This window comes from Mesoplodon mirus, assembly GCF_964341445.2.
Source record: "Mesoplodon mirus genome assembly, chromosome: 5".
NCBI classification, from domain to species: Eukaryota; Metazoa; Chordata; class Mammalia; order Artiodactyla; family Ziphiidae; genus Mesoplodon; species Mesoplodon mirus.
In genome coordinates, this window is record NC_138980.1 from 141,356,872 (window position 1) to 141,374,749 (window position 17,878).

General features: G+C 39.7%; 1 protein-coding gene and 1 pseudogene across 4 annotated transcripts in view; both read right to left on the minus strand.

Annotated features, from left to right (window-relative positions):
- DDX4 (DEAD-box helicase 4) overlaps positions 1–9,579 on the minus strand; it is a gene marked incomplete at both ends in the record, with an annotated part of 69,030 nt that extends 59,451 nt beyond the window's left edge. For all 3 annotated transcript variants that reach the window (XM_082621944.1, XM_082621942.1, XM_082621943.1), the window contains 2 exons: positions 624–684; positions 9,508–9,579. In XM_082621944.1, coding sequence (XP_082478070.1) covers positions 624–684; positions 9,508–9,579 — 133 coding nt within the window. The remainder of the gene's footprint in view (positions 1–623; positions 685–9,507) is intronic.
- LOC309804643 (MORF4 family-associated protein 1-like) lies at positions 6,137–6,500 on the minus strand (annotated as a pseudogene). Its single transcript has one exon. The product of its transcript is annotated as an MORF4 family-associated protein 1-like (transcript).
- Positions 9,580–17,878: the final 8,299 nt, after the last annotated feature.

The following is a 17,878-nucleotide window of genomic DNA, read 5'->3' on the forward strand; positions in this document are numbered from 1 at the left end:
AACCTGCTTTGGACTTCAACAAAATGAAACACTACTGCCATAAGTTTACCTTCATAGCCCAGGTCCTACCACTTCCACCCATCTTCCCATCCACATCAACTTTATAAAATATGTAGGTGAACCAGATGGAAATAAGTGGTAGGGGAAAACAACAGCTCCCTTATCTTGATTTATTTCTCTTATTTGCCTAGGACCTCCCCTAAATTTGTTTTCAGATCCCAAAGAAACTCATATTATCTTGATATGAGTTTGGTTTAAACAGTGTTATCCTGACAGGTCATCACCATTGCAACCTGCTTCAACACCTTACAGTGTCCAGTCTCCTACTGCCTTATATCAGGAACCCTGGCAATTCCCTAAGCAGCCTGAAAGCCAAACAGGTTGGGCAAAGGTTTTACAGCAAACCTACTAAATCAAAGGATACACTCTATAGCACTACACTCTCTCCTCTCTCCTTTCCTTTAGCTGTAAGTGGCCCCCAACCCAAAATATTCAAGCCAGAATGAATTCTCACTAGAAAATTTAGAAAACATCCTCTATACGACATCTACTAGGCAGCTCCTCATCCAATGGATGAAGTCCTTAACCTAAAAACAGTTTTACCTTTTTGCCTTAACACATACCTGACAATGAAGCCACAGTCCTGTTAAAAGTGTCTCCATTTGCTCCAGAAGAATACCTATCCTGTAAGAAAAAAGAAAAGACTAGTTTTCTACTCTGAATAATAAAAATGTGTAATCTATCTCACAAATACTACAAAATTTTAACAACTGGGTTTTGTTCAGAACAAAACAATTATAGAATGTAAGATTTTCTGAGTCACTGCATGTTCCTTTATTAATTACTCTAAAACACCTCCACTTTAACATTGTACGTATAGCATATTAACATATCACTTAAAACACTGGTCAGCAAACTACAGCCACAAGACGAATCTGGTGGGCTACCAGTTTTTGTAAATAAAGTTTTACTGGAACACAGCCACCCTCAATTCATCTAGGTATGTCGATGGCTGCTTTTGCACTACAATAGCAAAGTCGCAACAGAGACCATAAGGCCTTCAAAGTCTAAAATGTTTACTACCTGGCCCTTTATGGGGTTTGCTGACACCCAACTTCAAATAAAATTTTAGCCACCCTACTTGAAAAGTATAATCAAATACTATTATTATATAACTACAATAACCAAAGTAATACATGAATAAATCAATACCTGCCAATACACAACACAGGTTAGAGTTCAGTATTTTACCATATACTCATCACATCTGTACAGAATAAAGTACAGCACAGAAGGAGAGTGGCAGATAACAATTTCTACAGTAAAGCACTACAGAAATTTATTTTTAAACTTCAATTGTTTTTGTATGAAGTGAAACTAATGTACTCACATTTTTAAAAAGAGAATTAATTCTAAAGTAAAGAAAACCACTTATGCACTAAAAACAGTGTATCTACAGATGTATCTCGCAGGTGCACTAAAAATCCAATGAAATGGTGGATGCCAGCTACAGGTCAGAATATTCATGGTTAATTTCAATCAAATTTGTCACAGAAATAGTTCAAGATTGCCTTTAATGCTCCCAAATACTGACTGTCCCATTTCCCCTACTTCAGTCTCAAAATTTATTCGCTATTAATACATACGCATTATGCTTGCAATGGTGTAACGACTGTTGGACTCAGAAAATTCATAGCTAAATGTCAAGTTAATTTTGGAACCTTCCAACATTTCTCAGGGTATTCCTGGGTTAATGACAACATGAGTAACATTTTTCTCACTTCTAACTCCTAGGATGTCCTTATCATCATTAAATCTTTATTTCCTCTCCAACAAGCTTCCTCTACTTAAGGCAAAACTTTTGAACAGAGCTCTGCAATTCTTGCACATCAAAATCAGAATTCAATAATTTAAAAATGAAAAGTGACCTAAAATTTACAGACAATACTTTAATTAACTGACTGCATTAGAAGAATCACAGTATTTTTTCAAATAAATTCCTTTAAATAAACCCAAAGCTGGAGGGAGTGTACCAAGGTAGGTCTCTTCAGGTAATACTTTCATCTAAAATTTCTTTCACAGAAGACACTAAATGACTTTAAAAACTACCTTTATAAAGCTCGAAAGTCATCCAGTTATTTTTCTGACTTATTAAAAATAGATAATAGAATCCTGGAAATAGCTTGGGCTACAGTATAAAGTTCCAATTTATGATTACCATAGACATTAAAACAAGAAAAGTAATCCAGTTTTCCCTGTTTAAACTGAAACCCTGAAGACTTTTTTCTCTTTTCTAGTGGCCAAGGTATTACTGGATGAATAGAGCCCAAAAAAGGCCTGGTTTTATAAGTGTTATAACACTTTTAGCATTATATAACTGATAAAAAAGTAATGAAACACTCTGGCACCAAAGAATCGAAAAATTATTATTATTAGACAATCTTCAGACTGTGGAATTTAATGTCCCAAATACATTCCAAGGCAAATTAAAAAAAAATTTTTTTCAACAGAATTCATCTTTCATCATAAAAAATCCTTAACCTTTTTCATTACCTTAAAAATAAATTAACTTCATATTTCCTTCCAGCTATTATATCACTTCTCTGCTCCTTTGTAGGCAAAATATCTTGTCTACAGTTGCTGCCTCCACTTTCTCATATTCCATTTTTCCTTCAAGCCACTCTAGTCTAGCCTCCATCCTCACCTCTGCTCTGAAAAAGCTTAAAATAAGGATATTATATAATAAAATTACTACTTTTATGTTCCATCCTACCAGAACTCTCAGCAGCATTTGAAACAACAGACTCTCCTTCCTCTTTCCAACATTCTTCTCTGGCTTAAGGAACACACACTCCCCCTGGTTTTCCTCTTGCCCCACTGGCCACTCCCTCCTCAATCTCCTTTGCCAGCTCCTCCTCTAACGTTCCTTTAAAGTTGGAGTGCCCCACAGTTCATGGCACAGCCCTCAGTCTATTTTACTCTATCCAACTTTACCCAATCTCACAGCTTTAAATCCCACTAATATATAGGTAATTCCCAAATTTGTATCTATAGCTCTGATCCCTCTCCTAAGCAACAAATTCATATTATCTACTGACTGGCATTCTTACTTACATGTTTTCTTAGGTATCTCAAATTGAACACAGCAAATTCAGAATTCTTGATTTTTCCCCTCCCAAATTTGTTCATCTTCCACGTATTTCCCATTTCAGTAAAGAGCACCATCATCCATCTAGTTGCTTAAATTTAAAAACCTGGCATCACTCTCTCTTTCATTCCCCATATCCAGCCCATCCAGTCCTATCAGCTCTATGTCCACCACTATCTCCAGGGTCCTCTCCCTCTCCTCCTTTCCTCTTTCCTTCTCGGATTTCATTTTCTACCAATCTTGCCTTATCTCACTGTGCTTCAGCCATACTAGCTATAGCAGATTGAATAATGGCCACTCAATGATATTGTCCTAATTCCTGAAATGTGTAAATGTTATCTTATTTGGAAAAAAGAGATCGAGCAGATATAATTAAGAATTCTGGGACTTTCCTGGCAGTGCAGTGGTTAAGAATCTGCCTGCCAAAGCAGGGGACACGGGTTCGTGTCCTGGTCCAGGAAGATCCCACATGCCGTGGAACAACTAAGCCCGTGTGCCACAACTACTGAGCCCACAGGCCCTAGAGCCCATACTCTGCAACAAGAGAAGCCACTGCAATGGGAAGCCCACACACTGCAACTGAAGAGTAGCCCCCGCTCGCCGCAACTACAGAAAGCCCGCAAGCAGCAACGAAGACCCAACGCAGCCCAAAATTTTTTTTAAAAAAAGAATTCTGAAATGAGGAGATTACCCCAGATTATCACAGTGGGCTCTAAATGTCATCACAACTGTCCTTATGAGAGGCAAAGTGTATTAACACAAACACAGAGAAGGCCTGTGAAGACAGCAGAAAGAGAGGCAGCCACAAGCCAAGGACTGCCCATAACCACCAGAAGCTGGAAGAGGCATGGCTTCTCTCCTAGAGCCTACAGAAGGAAGACAGCCCTGCTGACACCATGATTTCTAACTTCTGGCCTCCAGAACTGTAAGAGAAATTTTTCTGTTACTGTAAGCCACCTAGTTTGTGGTAATCTGTTACAGCAGCCATAGGAAACTAATACATTGTACTTCCTCCTGTTGCCCTGATACCCCAAGTTTGTTCCCTTCTCTGGATCTTTACACATCATGTCCTATTGGGACTGCTTCAGGTCTCCAGCTCATGAGTCATAGTCTCAGGGAAGCTTTTCCTCTCCATGTGATCTAAATCTACCCCATCCCAGTCTCTCTCTCTCTCTCCTTCTTTCCCCCTCCCCTCCCCCTCCCCTCCCCCTCCCCTCCCCCTCCCTCACACACACACACACACACACACACACACACAGAGTTTCCTGATTTTTTTCATAATATTTTTCACTCTATATTTGATTTTCAATGTGCTTATTCTGTCTCCCCCAGTAAAATAGAACATCCATGACAGTGAGCCCCTTATCTATCACATTCACCACTATCTCCAGCACCAAGTATGGCTCAAATATAAATGTGCTGGGACTTTCCTGGCAGTGCGGTGGTTAAGAATCTGCCTGCCAATGAAGGGGACATGGGTTTGATCCCCGGTCCGGGAAGATCCCACATGCCACGGAGCAACTAAGCCCGTGTGCCACACTACTGAGCCTGCACTCCACAACTACTGAAGCCTGTGCGCCTAGAGCCTGTGCTCTGCAACAAGAGAAGCCACCGCACCACAATGAAGAGTAGCCCCTGCTCACCGCAACTAGAGAAAGCCAGCAAAGCAATAATGACCCAACGCAGCCAAAAAAGAAAAAAAATAATAATAATAATAAAAATGTGCTGAGTCTTAGGTCTTAACATTACCTTATTTTTAGAACACTTAGCTATAAAATATTTATAACCTCTTTACCCATCCAAATGCACCAATTGAGAAATTTCAAAATGTTTTAAACATAAGGGTTCTCACAGGTGGCTACAGATAATCTATTTGCATTTTGATGAACTCATTTCTTTTTACCTTATACGTACTCTTATTATTTTCAATTCTGGAATATCTTACTTTTTTTTTTTAGATCTTTTGTCTTTCCAAACAAATGAATACTTGCATTAACATGTTAAGTTGTTTTTTTAAAACATGGTAGGGTTTTGATCTCAATTACTTGTCAGGTCTGCTACTCAAGAGAACTTATAGCTGGACAGCTTATGAACCTTGAAGATGCCTCTTCCCTGTCCATTCAGGGACCTATGCAGACAGTTCCATGTGTTTCTTCCCCAGCCCTTTAAGGACCTTTGTAAATATCCTCCATTTTATGCCCAGAATACCCTGAAATACATCAGAGTACTAAATCAACTTGTACAGAATACCAAGATCTCATCTCCTATTCTAGGTTCCATGTCAAATAAAGCTGAGTTACGTTGTCCAAATAAACTGACCAGATAGGTTGCATCAGATAGCATGCCACGTAAAATTTAAATTTTGGACAAAATACATCTCTCCTCCTATGATCTAAAACAGAAATTAAAGCCCCCAAATACAGACAATACCATCCTCCATCCCTTCTTCTGATTCATCAGTCCAAGCCAGATCAGCCCCATTCACATTCCCAGTTGAAGTCTGGTCCCTTCTTCAGTTTCTCCAACAATTGCTGCATGGAGTCATCTTCTAGAATTAATGCAGCTCCTTCAGCACCTCCAGAGCTAGAGAACTCCAACTCTGAGTGTCATGTATCACACACAGACCTAAGGTTCCAGATGACCTATCATGTCACATAAGAAAGAGCAAAGCACCTCAAAATAGAAACAATAACCAAAGCCCAGGAACAAATGTGCCTGTTGCAAACGCTTACAATCTAAGACCTAATTTCTGTACGTGACAGCATTTTCCAAATAAAAGTTATTTCCCCAAACAAAAACATTTAGCAATCAAAAGTCACGTCGACGGTATCAACTGCAGACTATACCACAAACCTACTGTGAGGACAGAGTATATAGAGAGAAAAAAAGGGAGAAAACTAAAGACTCTCTGGTTTTAGGTTCTCATGGGCATCAGCCAATCTCCATCAGTTCACTGGAATCCTTTGATCATAAACTGCCAATCCTCCTTCAAGAGGATTCACTTTTCTCTATCCCCTGGAGTAGCTCGACCAACATTTCTACCATCATTGCAATCTCTTTAGCCTTCTCCTCAGCCTTCTCATACTTGTCACTCTGCCCTTGACTTCGTCATTTAGATTTGGGAGATGAGTGAGAGCACTTTCCTGGGTTTTTATTTGGATGAACATATTGTGTATCTCCCACAACTTGCTCCTATTCAGCATATATGATTTTCTGTGCTCTTGAGTAAGAGACACAGTATCCTCCCACATCTCATTGATGACTAGCAGCAGAAATTGCTGGAAATCTTCCTCAGGCTCCAGCACATCAACTTCCTTAGGTCTGCCAACTCAACGATGTCCAACCACCACATTTTCCCCTGCTACTTCAGAACTGCAGTATGAACATGAACAAAGAAGCCATGTACTTTACTTTCTTATCTAAACAATTATTACAAACTTTGCTTTTACTGCTTAATAAAATTATAATTGTGGATGGACTAATTATCTCAAGCTGTTTCCACTTTAATCACAAGAGTATCTGCCTTCTGAAATATGCCACAAAAAAGGCAAAAAGATCAGACAGAAGTGATCACTGTGTAGACTTACTCCCAGGGTCATCTAACAAGAAACATTACAACTAGCAAGCAAACCCAGTATCCTGTTACAGTCATCATACTCATCCATTCAACCACTCATCCCAACAACTCTGCATGCAACGTGCAAATGCCTAACCACTGGGATTTCTGGACTGCTGCAACTGTTAACATTATCAAATTTCTCTCAACCCCACATCTTTTATTATTCTATCTTCAGGTGGTACACTCACTTCAAAAACTAGAATTGGGAAGTTCTGAGAACTACCAGAACAGTAGCCTGTTAGTTCAAAATTATATAAGCATGTATCAATATTAAATCTCCAAGTAAGGATCCTGAGAAGCATTCAGAAGAGGCTGATCACATAATAAGGACCTAGTGTATAGCATAGGGAACTCTACTCAATACTCTGTAATGACCTATATGGGAATAGAATCTAAAAAAGAGTGGATGTATATGTATAACTGACTCACTTTGCTATACAGCAGAAACTAACACAACATTGTAAATCAACTATACTCCAATTTTTAAAAATTAATAAAAAAAAGAAAAGCGCTGATCACAGATATTGTTACCAATCCAAGATGGTCTCAGAGCCAATATAAATTGAACAAAAGGGAAGCCCAGCTGTCTCTTGAAATGGAAATTCAATTAGAACAACCAATCAAAATGGTGCCTTTAAAAGAAAATAGGCTGAAGAAAAGACCTCAGATTGTTCCTACATAAAAATGTCATGGGGCTTCCCTGGTGGCGCAGTGGTTGAGAGTCCGCCTGCCGATGCAGGGGACACAGGTTTGTGCCCCGGTCCGGGAAGATCCCACATGCCGCGGAGCGGCTGGGCCCAGTGAGCCACGGCCGCTGAGCCTGCGCGTCCGGAGCCTGTGCTCCGCAACGGGAGAGGCCACAGCAGTGAGATGCCCGCGTATCACAGGAAAAAAAAATGTCACATATTCATCCTTAGTTTCTACATTTCTTATTCAACCAAGGCAGGCAAACAAAGCCACTGATTGCACCATGTTCCTTAGAGTCAAGTAGGCCAAATAACTAATTGCACAACACTACAAACTGGCCCCACACAAATAGGTACTAAGAATAAGGTAGAAATGTTAACATAAATTAATATTAAACTCAGTATGACCAATATCAAGAAACAAAGTATGTTACTGAATAGCACAAAGATTTCCAAAAGGTAAATCTGGAAGCCTGACAGATGACCATCCTCAATTTCAGACACCCTTTGCAATAACCATGCACAACATGCTACAGTGCAGTAAGTATACTGTTTGAAGAATAGTTAGTGAAGACAAAATCTCAGAGTAAGAAAAAATAAAAATTAGACAAGTCCAAGTGGAAGAACATCTGTATCTGTGAGTTAAACTTTGTATTAGAACAAATCTGCTGAGAACCAGGGAAAGAAAGAACCATAAAATATTCTTTGACCAAGTAACTTCATTTTTGAAAAAAATACTCCCAAATTAAAACAAAGAATAAACTGTAGATATTCGTGACAATATTACAGTGGAAAGATAACATCTTAAATTCACACCAACAGAAAATTATTCATGTTATGGTAGCTCTATTCCATGAAATATTATATAACTATTAGAAATTATTTTTAGGAAATTAGTAATATGGAATAGTTAATGCTGAAGAGTGAAAAAGCTGAAATCAAAAATTATTATTATGTACTATCATTACAATCTATACAAAAACATGTTTGGGAAAAATAGAAGAAAATTTACTAAAAACAGAGCATTTGTGCTAGTGAGCAAGACTGTTAAGTGATTTTTCTCCTCCTTTCCCAATGGTGTTCCAATATTTTTATGATGGGAAGACTATAAAAAGATAACATACAAAAGATGTTACTTCTAAAATAAGTCCCAAAACAAGAAACACGATAAATTCAGACTTCTAAAATAAGTCCCAAAACAAGAAACACCATAAATTCAGATTAACATCTTAGGTATTTTAATATAAACTTTATATACATACAGATCAAATCCAATTGAGACAAAGAATTACTTATCTTATGATTTGGGGTAAGTTAAGAATTTCCACTAAGACATCACTTGAAATAGAAAGTGTCAGAATTGACTAACATAAAAACCAACTGGAAATTCTAAAAGGAAAAAAATCAACTTTTGGAGACATTTTCAAGTACATAACACTTACGTAAAAGCAACCCGTTAAAATACACTATCTTCTAAAGTAGAGTCTATTCACCTTATTAAGTCAATTTTCAAGTCAAAACTGAAATCCAAAACCCACTCCATAACCCCTTCTTCTGAATTCTAATGTAACTCTTCAAACACCATTGAGAAAAAAGATCTGCTGATTTGTACATTTGAAGATCAAACTGATATTACCCTCTGAATCAGCCTAATGTTTTTATCTTGAGAGCCCTGCTTGTAGGAAACCAATTTTCAGAATTCAAAACATCAACCAAAATCAAATTATATTTTTTCAGTTTTCTATATGACTGTATCTCATAGACATTCAACCACATTAGCATAAGCTTGCTTTCACCCACAAGTCCTAAATCACTGAGATTTAAATTGTTAATATTATTATATACATTTTAGTTTTTAATTATCAAATTACCTCAGACTATTTTATTCTATTTGAGGCTTAGCGTGCCTCTTCATCATTCCCCATGAAATAGTTAATAACAATCACACGGAGATAAGCACAGCAAACTGTAATTTAGAACTTTCTCACCACAGTCATTTTCAACTTCGATAAAATCTGCAGCATTTAATAACTGCAAACTTTAAGTTTTATTACCTTCTCAAATACAGGAACATAGGAAGACATACGAGGTTTGATTATTTCTGCTTCCCAATCTTCATCTCCCATGGTGGCTTCCAGTTCTATTTTCATAAAAATACAAACATGCACATTTAGCTTCGATCAGAATCGTATCTTTAAAAGCATAAACCCTCATCATTTCACATATACCCCGCCAAACTACTCAACTAAGTGTTGATCCTCCCCAAAAGTTTTTGCAAGAAAAGCAATTAAGTTTTGTTTCTTCCCTAGAGACAGCATTTATGTCCATCCTTTTTCTCTTTAAAAATTAGTTGAACCACTTACCTAATCACTCTAGCAATCACCATGTCCCCACTGATGTTTAGGCTTTCTCCCAAAATCTGCTGATAGAATTTATCTTCTCCAACGAAGAGTCCCCAAACGTCTTATTGTATATTAAGGGGAGGGGAAATTTTTCAGATACTACTCAAGGTTTCTCCCTTCACATGCCTCCCTTCAAAAGTAGGTAAGACGTTTAGCTTGAAGTTTTTGACTAAGTTTCTTGGGGTGGGGGAGGGGGGAATCAAGGCCTCGAAGTTTGTCAGGGAAGGAAGCAGTGGTTAGGTGGCCCAAATACCTCCAACAAAGGACTTGGTTCGCCAAGGAGGATTTATACACAGTGTTACTACAACCATCCCCGTTCAGAGAAAAAGGCGAGCAGGGGCTGGTCAAAAAGGCTCCTTCATCTCCTCTGCAGGGCTCAGCCTCAGACTTCGGGCACCCACGGTGCTTTTGGACCCTCCGGCAGGAAGCAGAATGACGCCAGAGGACTGCTTCAAACCCCCGCCCACCCCATCCGTCCTTCAGTCGGCCCAAAGTCCAGCTACTGGGAAGCCCAGAGGGTCGGGACGAGGCGCATACCGGGGGAAAAAAAGCCGCTGGCCCACTCACCTCCCTGCTGCTTGCTCTCCCGGGGTCCTCACAGGCGCTGACGCCGCTTAAACGGCTGCACGTGCAGGAAGCCGGCTACGTCAGGTGCGCCCCTCCAACAACAAATGGCACCAGGCGATGAGTGCCATCAGCCAATCAGCGGTCAGGCAGCCGCGCCGTCCCGCCCCCATCTCCAGCCTCTCCTACCCTACTTGTTGGCGTTCTAGGCCGCGGTGGCTGGACCCATTAGGCTCCTCCCAGAGTGGCCCGTTAGGCCTGGGGTAGAAAGCTGGCCGTGCGCCGCTTGTCTCTAGATTCTTGGGTGGGGTCCTCAAACTGGGGAAGCTATAGAATTTCCGTATGCAAGAGCTGCAAGTCAAAGCTAAAAACAGGGCTTCCCTGGTGGCGCAGTGGTTGAGTCCGCCTGCCGATGCAGCGGACATGGATTCATGCCCCGGTCCGGGAAGATCCCACATGCCGCGGAGCGGCTAGGCCCGTGAGCCATGGCCGCTGAGCCTGCGCGTCCGGAGCCTGTGCTCCGCAACGGGAGAGGCCACAACAGTGAGAGGCCCACGTACCGCAAAACAATAAAGTAAAATAAATAATTATCAAAGTTAAAAACAGAAGAGGAATAAAATGCCTTCCCACCTACCTCTTTAAGCGTTTTCTCCCCTTTTGCCTACTGCAGTCCCTGGCAGTTGGCCTATTTCTAAAGCGCTTGCTTCACATCCGGGGAATTCCCGAGTGCTTCAACGTATGGCTGAGGCCGGTGGAGGTGGTGCCTTTCCTTTTCCTCCCAGTGAAGGCAGGGATGAGACTGTCACACTGATACCCAGAAAACTGTAAAGAAAGTAGCTTGCCTTATAGAGTTGGGGGTCCAACTCTTTGGGAAAGAGACGCTCTCTGACCCAGAAGGAAGAAGGAAATTCTGCTGGTATAGGTCGTTCATCAGCGCTTGGATTTGTGGCCCACCTGTTTATATCCCTAGAGTTACTGGCCAAACCTAAGGGTGACCGAAGGTCATTTGGGTACTTATGTTCTCACCAATCAGATATTCTTGTTCTGTCCCACAAAAAGTCAGGGAAATCCCTCCGTATTTTCCCACCCCTCCAAAAGGCATAACAACGGTCTACTTGAAAAGTGTCATTTTCATTTTGGGTTCTATTTTCATCACTTTCCGTTCTCTGAATCTTTGAATAAATTCCAGAATACTTCATAAATATAAGTCCCAACACAGTCCAGCACAGCACTCAGGCACAGAGGTTGAGGTACCTTATGGGCACGCTTCATACTTTTCAGCTCTAGAACCACCATTACTGGTCTGTCTTTTCCATAAAAAATATGTCAGGACTGGGCTTCCCTGGTGGCGCAGTGGTTGACAGTCCGGCTGCCGATGCAGGGGACACGGGTTCGTGCCCCGGTCCGGGAAGATCCCACATGCCGCGGAGCGGCTAGGCCCGTGAGCCATGGCCGCTGAGCCTGCGCGTCCGGAGCCTGTGCTCCGCAACGGGAGAGGCCACAACAGTGAGAGGCCCACGTACCACAGAAAAAAAAAAAAAAGTCAGGATTTATTTAGTTAGCACCAAACTTTGTCAGACTATTTTCAAGGTGAATTATCTTTTTTTTTTTTGATGTGGACCATTTTTAAAGTCTTTATTGAACTTATTACAATATTGCTTCTGTTTTATGTTTTGGTTTTTTAGCCACGAGGCATGTGGGATCTTAGCTCCCTGACCAGGGATGGAAGTCACACCCCCTGCAATTTCTATTTTTAAACAAAATTTTCACATCATACCCTTGAGGCAGCTGACACTTTCAATCACTGTATACGTAAGGGGGAGAGACACAAATACTCTTTCTGGTGCTCTGAATGTGTACACAGGGTCCTCTGAGGTATTTTAACTCACTTTGAATATTCTTTCAAAATTTTTTATGTCACGGGAAAATACTTATTAAGTGAAAAGAGCAAAATATGAAATTGTGTAGATAGAATTATAACCAACTAGATTTTTTATTTTAGGAATGGAAAGTTTGGAGATATTTTCTAAAATGAGCGTATTTTTCAAAACATTTAGCAAACATTCTCTGCTGTTAAATCTTGGAGAGAAGGGATTTTTGTTGCTTTCAATGAAATAGTTCTTTATGAAACACTCAATGTATATAATTTTTGAGAGCTAGCCCTGGTTAAGAAAAAGTGAATTCTGACGAGAACTGAAGTTCAATATTGAGGAAAGGATAAACAATGGATGAAAATAATGAAATTCAAAAATTGAACATAAACAGTGAAAAAGGACAAACAATTTAGTAAACACTTGCTCCTTAATGTGTGTCCCAAGAAAGTGAAGCCAGTATATTCTATTTTCTGGTTCCATCTAACAGATCTTAAATTAGTGATGGTATTAAATCACAACATAGGGAAAAGGCAGGGATTCATTCAGCTGTTAAATAAATAGGCTTTAAATAAGCACCTACTGTATGCCAGGTACTATGCTAAATGCTATAGGTAAAATTAACCTATCAAGGGACATTCTAGTGAAAAGAATGGCAATGGCTAACGGAACTTAAAACCTTAAGATTCGTGTCTCAAAATTCCCTGCAAAGCTTATATACAGTTTCTCCAAATTCTCTAAATCCCATATAATAAGGTAGGACAAGAGTTTCCTCAAAGATGTCTCTCATTTTGGAATCAGTGTTCGTAGTTAAGTTCAAAGTAATGCAGATAAAGAGAATTGATATTTTAGACTTTATGCTTCCAATATTATCTCCATATTATTCAAATAATGATTTTTTTAATTGATGTGGACTGTGCCTAGCACCATGTCCAATCTATTAAAAATTCCTTCAATCTACCACTAGTACAAAAATAGATTACCTCAAGTGGGGGAGAGTTAGATGTTCATCTTTAAGTATTATAAACATTTGAGACATTTCACCTATTAAAATGGCAAACATTTGATAATGCACTCTACTAGAGAAGCTTCAAGGTAACAGCCACCCTCATACATTGCTGTTGGGGATATCCCATGGGAATTTGACATCATGTAGCAAAATCACATGCGCATTTACCCTTGGATCCCATAATCCTACTTCTAGAATTTATCTCAAAGACACACTGGCAAAAAATATAAAAGGACATAAACACAAAGTTATTAACTACAGAGCTAAAAGCTAAAGACTGGAAATAACTCAAAAGAGATACTTTTGAGTTATTATTGAACAGCTATATTATTATTAATAGCTATATTCAATAGCAGACTGAAACATCCACCCGTGGAGTTGCAGGGGCAGAAAATTTTTCCCTTCTTCCTTTCTAGGCTTTTTGGCTGGTCCAATAATTAAACTGACATGAAACAGATTAAAAGGACAAAAACAAATTTAAATTTCATACATACAGAAGATGCATAAAAATGAGACTCAAAGAATGGACCAAAGCAGGAAGCTTTTATATGTTTTTAGACAAAGAAATGATAAACTTGTGAAGAATTGACAAGACAAAGTAGTGTGGCCTTGTGATAGTAGGTTGGCGAAGTAACAAGATCTGCTTAGGGATGAGAAGGCCCTAAATTCCCTGTCTCTGGTGTTAAGGATGCCCTCTTCCTTTCTGCTATTGGTAGAGGGGGTTGTGGGTACCTTTCACATGGAAGATTTATATCCTGCTTTCAGGGAGACAAAGGTGGCTCAGAGTGTCCTTGCACTGGCTGTTTCTCAAGTACCTTTAATTCAAACCAATCAATATGCCAAAGTGGCATATTTTGGGGTGCTCCCCTTCAGAGTATTCTGCAGCTGTAAAAAGGAAAGAGGGTTATCTCTGTATATTGTTATGGAGTGATCACTAGGCTATATTATTGGAAAAAAGCCAGGTACAGAGTAGGGTGTCAAGTATGCTAGCTTATATCTAAAGAGATGTATCTGCTTATATTTTTAAAAAATGGAAGGATAAGCCAAATATTAGACTACCTATGAGATGAGAGAACAGGTTGAAAAGGATAAGAATGTGTGCCAGACGTCTCTGAGTGAGTGGATTTGATTGTGAAACCATGTGATTGTTATGCAAAACTATAAAACTAAATTAAATTGAAATTTAAAGAGCTATTTTAGAATTTAAAGCAAAAAACCAAATACACTTAAATAAATGTGTATTGAGTTAGTGGCTTAACCACACAGAGAAGAGTTATTTCAAGTGATTTAAAATACAGTAATTTGACCATATGTCCCTAGTGGGATATATCATAAGGCAAAAAGAACTGGAAAAAATAAACCAATTCTGTAATCATATTGTTGGTAATAAACTGGTACATAATTAAGTTAATATTGTTTAAGAATTAAGATTTTTAGTGTGAGAGAAAAGAGACTGAAATAGAAATCAGAGGTTAAGAAATAGCCCTATACTCTTAAACTTGAATTGGAAATATCATTATGCACTCATGATATATTATCTCCATAAAATAAAAAGGATTTCCTTACTCTGCCCACTGAAAAAGCATAGAAACAATGACAAACCTATTAGCAGTGCACATGCTAACACACAGACTGCTGTTGACCTGAAACAAAAACACTGCCAAATATTTCTCCAGCAAAGATGGGTTTATTCAGGATTAGCAGAGAATTGCAATTTGGGTTCTGCAACCATGCCAAACTACATGCAAGTCCCGGCATGGCAAAGGAAGGAGGACACTTTTATAGAGAGGAAAAGGACTTGTCAAAGCACCTGGCCAGTAAGATGGGTTCCTCACAGTTCTAGAGGAGTTCCCCAGGGTAGGGATAACCTTTTCTAAAGAGACTTTAGCCACAGAAGAGGCTTTCTGTCTTCAAGGAAAGGCTTCAGTCCAGTGTGAAAACATACAGACCATAAATAAAACAAAGAGCTCATGGCTTTTCATTGGCTGAGTCCCTGGCAGGAAAGGAGTCTTTCTTCTTCCTGTTAGGTTCTATCACCAGAGGGTGTGAGAGCTCCCCCTTCTGGTCTCCCAACTCTATTTAATTGAGGTTTCTGTGTATTCATATTTTACATTTTCCCCTTTTGATCAGGATTTTTCTCTGAAAGCATTGCTATCAAGAGTAAGGGTTTCTAGTGTCAATGGCTTTTTGTCCCTCAATGTCAAGAAGGACCATTCCTGGGTATAGTGTCTCACATCAGAGGGAAAGTGCACAGATTGGAAACCTATTAAGGTCACATTTGAGTAACAAGGAGGAGGAAGGAGGACTCTCAGGCACTTTTTATCTAAAGTCCTGTTATCAAAATCATAGACATCAGAGATCTCCTGAGGCATTATGCCATCATCAAAGGCTTGGTGACAAACTTCCAACAGGCCTGGTCCAGATATCTTGGGAAAGCTGTCTTATCAGATGTCATCTGCTTCAATTCTGGAAAATCTTTACTTTCAGGTCACCAGATGATGTGCAGTTTCAGTTAAGGTTCGATGCTTTCTTTAGGTGTGTCTCATGAATCCCAATAGTCTATTCCTTGGAGTCTGGAAGCACAAGGGTTGTCTGGAGTACTTGATAGAGTACTTTCCAGCAAGGTTGAAGAGAGTTCTTCTGGATGTATCTTTTCTGATAGATGAAATCTCCAAGTTGCAAGTTGTGACGCTTAAGGTCTTTGTCCCCCAAGGGTGCACTGTGAAAAGACTGATCCACCAAAACATGGTTATTTTTGATAGAAGCAATTAGGCCTTTGCAATATTGGAGTATCTCTCCCTTTATCAGCTGTAGGTTAAAGAAGCAGGAGCCAAGTTCATTGGGTATACTGTGACTAGCTCAAAGGATGAGAGTTTATGAATTCCAAAAGCAGTGGATGTGAGGTTTAGAAGGATCACAGCAAGGCAAGGGGGTTATCCTCATGCCACAGGGTCCAGCTGCTGGCTATAATACCCTATGGATCAATGGTGGATCCATGTTTTGGGGTGAGTACCCCAAGGGCATTCCCGTCCTTTTCATATACAACAAGGAAAAATGGAATTTGATAATTGGGAAGATCAAGGGCAGGTGGGTTCAGCAAACTCTTCTCTAAGACCTTGAGGCTATTTCATCCAATTCTTCCCATAAAATTAGGTTGTGTTGTTATTGTTGTGTAAAACATACAGAAGTTTGGCCATAAGGGGGAAAAATTGGAAGCCAGTTTTAGCCATTAAGGTCTAGCCCAAGGAAACCTGTCACAATTTCAGCAATTACAAACTAGACCAAGAAAATCTCATAGTTGGCACTTAGTTTGGGTTTTGGGAAACTAAGACACCATGAATTCTATCTGGATCTAAGTGTATCCCTTGTTCTGATATCTGATGCCCTAAATATCAAACCTGGTTTGGGGCAAACTGCCATTTTTCTTTGGTGATATTATGTCCCTTTAAGGCTAAAAGTTTAGCAAGTGGATGCTGTCTTCCTGTAAGGAGGCTTGAGAAGGAGAGCAAAGAAGTGAATCATCCACTTGTTGCAACAAAGCAGTTATCTCTAGGGATCAACCTTCAGGATTTGCCCAAGAATAGGGGCTCCGTATAACCCTGAGGCATTACAGTCCAGGTGAATTGGCTTTCTTGCCAAGTGAAGGCAAAAAGGTATTGGCTAGCTTCACCAACTGAAATACTAAAGAATGCGTTACATAAATCAGTTACAGTAAAGAATTTACTACCTAATAACTATGAGGGCTAGGAACAACAGAGATAACAATGTTGTTTGTTGCTGGGAGGTCCTGGACAAACCTCCACCCTTGGCCTTTAGATTTTCTCACAGGTGAAATGGGAGTGTCTGCCTAGTACAAGGGATAATGAGGCCTTGAGCCTTGTAATCTTCTATTATGGGCTTTACACCTTGAATGGCTTCCTTACGCTTAGGTTATCAATTAATTCTGCGAAGAGATTTTGAGGGGTCTCTCTGAATTTTAATGGGAAATGTGCTATGAATTTTGCCAACATCATTTGGAGATTTGCTCATAAGGAAAGTGGTAGCTGATTCAATAGGGACAAATAATCAGCGTTTCCAGAAGCTGCTCTAGTACGGTCAGAGATGGAATAAAAGATATCAAAGGGTCATTTAATTCACTTGGTGGATTGCTTTGATGACTACTGTCAATTTCTATATTTTCCCCTTCGGGGAGAAAAAATACTGGCATGATAATTCTCTAAGAAGTCTTAGCCTAATAAGTGGATATGGGCAGAGGAGCCAAGGAGAAAAGGGTATCTCTCAAAAGTCCTAAACAAAAGGGAATAGGTTCAGAGACAAGAACCTCTTGAGGCTCATTAAAGATCTGCACTATTTGGACTGTTTTAGTACTCTGAGGCAGGGCTGTTTTGTAGTAGCGGAATTGAGCAATGAGTGTAGCTCCCTTGTCAGTTAGGACTAGAAGAGATATCCCCCCAATCTGGAGAAATGTTCCTTCAAGCCAGTTAAGAAGGAGGATTGGGAAAACCACCTATAGTTCCTTGGAGTCCTGTCACTGAGAATTGGGAGGATGTTGGAAGACAAGTGCTTAATTCTGTAACAA